The 7,790-nt window shown below is 36.1% G+C and overlaps 1 protein-coding gene across 1 annotated transcript in view; it reads left to right on the top strand.

The window, feature by feature from the left end:
• Positions 1–7,790, top strand: part of LOC113231302 (kallikrein-1-like) — a 12,690-nt gene that overhangs the window by 4,687 nt on the left and 213 nt on the right. Inside the window, exons 4-7 of the mRNA XM_026465565.1 lie at positions 1,943–2,148; positions 3,936–4,061; positions 6,313–6,339; positions 7,257–7,648. Coding sequence (XP_026321350.1) covers positions 1,943–2,148; positions 3,936–4,061; positions 6,313–6,339; positions 7,257–7,648 — 751 coding nt within the window. The remainder of the gene's footprint in view (positions 1–1,942; positions 2,149–3,935; positions 4,062–6,312; positions 6,340–7,256; positions 7,649–7,790) is intronic.

Below are 7,790 nucleotides of genomic sequence, written 5' to 3'. Positions count from 1 at the left end.
GTGTGTGTGTGTGTGTGTGTGTGTGTGTGTGTGTGTGTGTGTGTGTGCGCGTGCGTGTGTGTGAGGTGTACGCGCGGGTAAATGTATACGCGTGAGGTCATTTGACGATTTTAAGCACATTATCAGTCTCATCATAGTTGAATTGCAAAATATATCTACTCAATTTTGTCTTGCATCCGTATTTGGAGAGAGCGAGAGATAAAGTGAAGATATATTATTTATTTTATGATATAAGAAGGGCCTAAAAATAGAAAAAACTCTGAGCAGTACTTGTTGAAACTAATTCTAGAGGATATATATTTTTGCGCCGCGAAGCCAGCAGAGATAGAGCGAAGGATGTCTGAGAGTGTTGTTTCAAAAAAGTAAAACAAAATAAAGAGCTGCCTGGTTGTGAGAACTTTGTACGATTTGTAGAGATCAGTAGTCAGGTACCTATTGTGATAATGATGATAATGTCATGGAGATATTGCCCGTTCCCTTTTATGCCTAGATCATTCCAATCTAGTGTTTCTTAACTTAAATCTTCGAAGACAGATTCGGAGTCACAAGGTGCCAGGTCGAGACAGACCGCGGGATGGCTCATAAGGTCAACGTTGTTCACCTTCAAAATTCATTTATCTGTCTGGCCGTGTGAGAACTGGCATTATCGTGGTGCAAGATGATACGGCGTGTACGGTTATTTTTACGGAGATTGTCAATAACTTCCGGCAAACAAATGGTCGTGTACTAATCACTATTCACGGTACAACGATTCTCCAAAGCAACAGCAGTCACGTGTCCAGTTTTATTAAAAAAAGAAGTAATCATCCGCATTATTGGCACTTTACACGCGCGCCACTTTGGTTGGTTTCGGCTCATCTCGAAAGACCCATACGCTCGATTGCTGCTTTATCTTGAAATCGTAATTATAAATCCTGTTACTATGTCCCACACCAAATTTGACGCCCCTTTGTTGAATCTGGTAAGCATTGCATTGCATCAAGTGACGCGATCCGTTTTTTGAACCTCAGTCAAATTGTGTGGGATCCACCGAGAGCACAGCTTTTTCACACCCAAATGTTTGTGTAGTATTGATTGTATTTAATTCATGCCTATGCCTAAAGATGCCCCAATCTCATGATATGTCATATGCCTGCCTGTTTTGATCATAAGGCATCGATGTTTTTGTTGGTCACAGCAGTGGACGGGCGACCATCACGAAATTCGTCACTGAGATTCACACGATCGCGTTTGATTTCTGCAAACCAGCTATAAATAGTCGTCTTGCATGGTGTTTCATCGCCAAAAGCAGTTTGAAGCCGAGTGAAGCTCTGCTGAGCTATTAAGTTACACTTAAAGTCGTAGAAAATCATACTACGAAAATTTTCACGTGTTAAATCCATGGTGAAGTAGACAACCAATTTCTAAAATGACGCCACAATGTAAAAACAAAGACTGCCAAAGAGTTCCATTTTCAAATGTTGTAATTACTTTTTAAATATTGTTTATGTAAGTGGCCATTTCCGGAAACTTATAGTGCGCCCTATGTATTTTTATGTAATACAAGCAGTAATTCGCCACACAGGATCTTAAATGACACTGGCGTAATCCGTTCCGGACTAAAATGAGAAGTTAATTTACAGACGAAGGTAGCGTCCGGACAGGCTACAATAATTGGACACCATTGGTGTGAAAAATAAAATAAGTATGATAATTAATTAAGTAGCAGAGCTAAAATCTTAATGGCACCTTTATATAACAATATAGACGACATAAAAAAATATTTGTGGTTATGTTTAAAGTATACAAAAATTTGGTGTTTGAGAATGGCCGAAATATATTTAAATACTTACGCACTTGCTTGCTTGCTTGCATACTGACTATAATAAGAATTTTAAATTTTATAATCGTATGTCTTGTTGAAATGATGATTTATCCCATAAAGAGATGCTTATTATTACAGGATTTAACAGTACCGGGCTAAGGAAAGACTGTGCAACTGACAATATTGCTCTTCTGGTCATATCAAAGCCATATTCCGCATCAGAAAGGGAGCCATTAACAGAATACGTGATAAATAGAGTTCGTTACGGAGGTTATACACCACAAAATAATATGGACAAAAAAGAATTAGAATGTCATTTTTATGGATGGGGTAGTCGTCGCAATGTAAGTAAAAATTTAACGGAATAGTTGTATTACTAAGTAAGTATGTACTTTGGAGTTCTCAGTTTTATCTAGATTGTTTCTATATATATTCTAAGCTGATATAAGTAATACTACAAAGTATTAATTTATTCAAAATCATCAAATTATTTTCTTTTATGATTTAGGCACAACACTATGGCTGTAAGAAAATCACTATCATTCTGCAGGTGAAACTCAATAACAATAAAGCCATAAACTCAATAAGTGGTTTTATCTGCAGAAAGATGGTGATTTTCTTACAACAGGTACATAATTTGGAGATTTTTTGTGGATTTGTGGAATGTCACTGTCACTTACCTTTAAGCAAACGGTATTAAGAAACAGCTTGAAACGACCGACTTGTTATCTGCCGATATATTCACAAAGAACAGACAAATTCACCGCAGTTCCTGGACAAAATATAATGTACATGTACCTGTACAATATTACCATATTAATATGGCAATTGACAAATGCGAATCTACAGCGATTTTCCACAAAGACTTTCGATGCACTTGGTAATGATTTACAGCTGCAAAACGTATGGTTTTTATGATACCTAGTGACAGGACGAACAAGTCGTGCGCCTGGTGGAAAGCGACACGCCTGTTCATAACAGTTGCAGTGCTCACCAGCACCCTTACCCTTCAAAACCGGAACGCAGTAATTCTCACATTACTACTTGGCTATGGTAGTGAAAAGTTTAGAACTAAAAAATATTTTTTGATTTTTCTTTCTTACAGGCAATTATTATAATAATATATTTATAATCTTACAGGCCTATTATATTTATGATCCAATTACGTGATCCGTGTGGAATAAAACGACGTGTGGTAGATTATAAGCGACAAAAATAAATGTTACTTATTACGTATAAGTAGTAAGTGAAATCGATATCGCGATCACAGTTTATCAGATAAGATACACTTGAAAGTCATTGGTTTTGTTACTACAAACTGATCGCGCGATCAGAATATTCTAACCATATGAATGTCCAAATTCCTATGTTTCACAATTGACTCGTATTCAACTCCAATTTAACCTGAAATACAGTATCTGTGTGCAACGCTCGGTAATGCTACCTATACAAACGCACTACAGAAGCTGCGTCTTTTTGTTTCCAACATAGTCTTGAAACAGATACCCATATTTTCATTGATGAGTAATACTACTACCACACTACCACATTACGTCGAATAAGGTGTTTGTTTTCCAAAACGTGTGAGAACTGAGAACCATATTAGGCATGAAAAATGTCAGTCCTGCAGAAACTTTTTCGAGAAACGTATTTGCAATATATTTAGTTTATGTTTATCAAAACTTGAACACCTTCGAGCGGAGCACTGGTTCAAGGCGAGCCGAACCTTTGGAAAACATAAACTTGTAAGGAGAAACACGTGAGTAAACAGTCCCCGATGCTACGGACATCTCCGCAGACCCGAAAGGTGTTGTAAACGACGAAATGTTTCATACTATTATAGACTAAAACTGCTTCTTGTGTTGTCTGGTGGGTTGGCTTTCATTTAATTTTTGTGAAATATATTTTTCGCTTTCGCGCCATTTTTTAAAATGTAGCATCAGTGTGTCCTGTTTTGTCAAAGTGGGACATTTTCAAGTTTTTTAGGCACAGCGGGACATGACAAACTGAAAATCAAGACAGTCCCGCATAAAGGGGTCTCCCTTTGTATGTCTGTACGGCCACGTTATTGATGAATTATAGATCATGATCACTATCAGGTTCACAAGCAATTTTTGATGTGTGATTTCAGGGATACCTAATCCCGTTGCTGATCTCTTTGCGGCGAGTAGATGTGACAGTTATAGATTCCTCACAATGCTTGCCAATGTTTAATTGGCAGGACAAGTTTCTTTGCATGAGTCACTTCCCCTGCAGGGTGCGTAGTTCGTTCTATATACTATCGTTTTTGTTATAAGGTACTTGAGGCAAACAAGGGCCACCTTAATCATAACTGATTATTTTGAACAATTATAAAATTTGAATAAAAAACAGTACTTTAGACGAGTATTTACTTTATTACAGTCCCGAAAAGTGTAATTTTATTGCTTTCTTCTACAATTTGTCTTCAATATTGAGTCTTTTTTAAAACCGTCTATGTAGCCCTTATTAAACCTAGGTGGCTTAATAAAGGCTACTATTATCATCAAAAATTTTACAGATAAATTACCGTAAACACAATTTTTCTACTTCCGTCTAGCTTCAATTATCATTTGGCTTTCAATCACCCTTCCAACCAGTCGTAAAAATAATTATGCGAATCAATGTAAAATATAACACATATACCAGAACTAGGAGAATCCTGTATGTCAGGTTAAAAGTACTAATTATATAGGGTTATATTATAAAATTATAAAGAAAAGAATAATTAAACAATAAAACGCACATCATGTACGCTTAAATTAGACCACCTTTTATTTTGAGATAGTTAATAAATTCTCTGTATCATCATAGAACCTATTTTGAAGGATTTCTTGGAGGATTCTCTTAACCTTTATGTCACAACAATTATATATGGCCAATTTGGCGTTTAATTTAATGTACAAAAATGGCCCATGAAACTCAAAAAAACATCTGGAATTAAACACGTTTTGACATTGACCTAAGGTCAATGCGTTTTGACGATAATTTTGGGGCAGACAATATCTTTCCGTCTTTTGTAAGTGTTTTCAGTACTATATTGGGAGTACAACGTGTTATTTGAGGACTGTGGATTTAATAAATAATTACCTTTCAGTTAGTACCTTACACGACTTATACAGAAGGTCAGTGGGGTAGAGGAAAAGGCGGAAGTTGGAAACCTTTAGAACCGCTCGCTGGGCTCTCTCAATGATGAGTAATGAAGTTTTAGCAATACCATCCCATGATGTAATGTAATAATTGATTGATGTAAGGCATAATAAACTTGCTAGATTATTTTAAAATAAGCAAAAGCGCGTAGTTTTTTAAACACAAACAAAACTTACGGATTCTTCCGCTTAGTGTTTCGATATGGTGGTTCCAAGAGAGGTTATCAGCAGTTCTAACACCTAAATACTTTCCTTTTTTAGTAATAGTAATGTCTGGACAATTCAAATAAAATGGGTGTTAATTACACTCAACATTTTTTATAAAAATGACTTGGTTCCTACAAAATAAACGTATTTTTAAACAAAGTATTTTATAATTCTTTGATAGCAAGAAAAGAAAAAAAAATTTGTAATAAATCGTGGCCCATTATATTTATGAAATCTAATATTGTACTAATAAGATCCAGTTCAAAGTGTTTATAGGAAAGAGTCATGTGTATTTTGCTTCTTAATAATTACACAACAATTGGATTACTTACTTCTGGAGTATGATACTTGCACAAGTAATTAATATTGGGACCATATTATGTCATAAACCAAAATCTGACCTGTCGTTCGGGAGATATGTAAAAAATACAAACATTGCTGATCAAAAACATAACCCTCCTTTTAGTTTTGCTGTAATTGGGTCAATATTTTACAATAATGTGTACTTATTTTAGAAATACATGCGAATGCAAATGTCTAATAAACGCCGGCCTGTTTTACCCACTTCGTATGTGGCCCTTATTAGATAGGTTACCTTTACAAGTTTGTTTATAAAATTTATGAATAATAAAACGATTGAATTTTCCTTGGTTAGTCAACACATTTCTATAAATTTAAGTTTAAATTACTAAACCCTATAAAAAGTAGTCTGTTTTACACAAAAATTCACTGTTTTGTAGACAAAATTTTACTGCGCAGTGGCACTTCGTAGTTACTTACTGACAAGATGGCGTATCGCGTAACGACGCAACCACGCATAGTAGGTTTCCTATTGGCCCTTTATTATGTTGCGCGTAAGTGGAATCTACTAAGAACATTGAAAGGGTGTTTTAGTAATACTGGCCCTTGATATACGGCGGCTCTTGTTACCCGCGGGTACCTTAATTTGAATTACCACATTATCTTTGTTGACTAACGCGTCTAAGATAAAGTGAGTTGTAAAGTCAAATTTGTAAGGAAAATATTGATTTATACTAGTCTTAATCAATATTTTATGATGTAACTTGCCTTTTCGGTTGATTATGACGTTGTTATGTAGTTTGAATTGAAGCTGTACTTGATGATTTTTTGCAGATGGATAAATACGGCGCTCTGTGTCCGGTAAGGTTTACTTATCATTTTATATTCTAAAACAAATACTTAAACAATATTGTTTGTCAGTAGCTACGACACAAAGAGGAAATTGGGGTGCGTGCAAATCTGGCGAACACGATGAATGTGCACTGCGCGCACCGCACCCGTACTGCAGGTGCACTCCACGCGTGCTGCATGAATGCAGTTAAATACATATTAATATATGTGGCGCGAAAGCGATGCGCGAACAGATCGCAATAGGTAATGCACGTGTGCAGTGCAGCTCGCGAACCTTTCGCAAACCGGCGCATATGCAGAGCATTCACCAGATCAGTACGCACTCTTAGATAACTCTAGTCCGTTTCGCAGAATTTTCAGTTTATATAAATTTTCATCTAATGTGTAACGAATGTGGGCTAAAAAGTCCGTGCTGTCAGTGCCACAATATAGCTAACTTGAAACAAAAACAATAACAACTAATGTTCTTATACGTTAGGTTGGGATGTGTTACCTCATTCCATCGAGCTTATGCTCAGTCAGACAGTAATCGCTCGACATGGTCCCTTCAAATTTTCACTTGTTTCTTCGGTCTTTATAAAATTATTTCAATGAACACAACTTTGTTCAACGAACACACCATTAAACAACACTTAAAGCAAGTATTTTACTTAAAGTAGTATTTATATTGTATTTTATAAGTAAGGACAGGAGTTTTTATGAAAGGGGAATTCTACAAGTACCCAAAAAAGATTGTATAGATCAACATGGCCAAAACTGATTAAAGTTTGATATTTATTTTATGTTTAAGTTTGATGTTTATTTATTTCTATTTTTATATCGCACATACTTTTCGGTCGACCCAATATTTATCCAACCTACAAGACTGATAGTGAAAACGTCTAGTTTTCTATGACTATCGTATGACGAATGAATTATGACCACAGGATGATCTAGGCTCACCACTGGTTTGTCACGGTTTTCTTCGCGGCATGATGATATCAAGGCTGATTGACCGGCCTTGTGGAATTGGCTTCATTGACCTAGCCAAGTATACTAAGTTCCTAACTTGCGGAGTGGACGACGCTCGCGACGTGCTCGTCCAGGATGACTATATGGAGTTTGGTTCAACAACAATCAAGTTTCCAAAAACGCTTTCTATCGCTACAGCAGCACAGAATACGACGACTGAAATGAATACACGTCCACTGATTATTACTGGTGGAGGAAGTGTAGAGGTCACTGATAGAGGTGCACAAACTAGAGAGGGCAGAATGTCCGTAACGCACTCCGAACCTGAGCCAGTTCCCGACCAGAGCGTGGTGACAGACAATTCTAAGTAAGAATTTTCTCTTAAAGCTTTCAAAAACTAATAAATTATGGAGAAAGTGGAAAGTAAATTAATGGAAATTTCAGATCAAAATTTTTGGTCTATTTCTCCATATTACCAAAGTAAAGATTAATTCATCATCATCATATCA

Source organism: Hyposmocoma kahamanoa, unplaced genomic scaffold (assembly GCF_003589595.1).
Source record: "Hyposmocoma kahamanoa isolate Upper Pololo Valley unplaced genomic scaffold, ASM358959v1 65, whole genome shotgun sequence".
Lineage (NCBI taxonomy): Eukaryota > Metazoa > Arthropoda > Insecta > Lepidoptera > Cosmopterigidae > Hyposmocoma > Hyposmocoma kahamanoa.
Note: the sequence above shows the minus strand (reverse complement) of the source record. Positions and strands in the feature narration are given on the sequence as shown.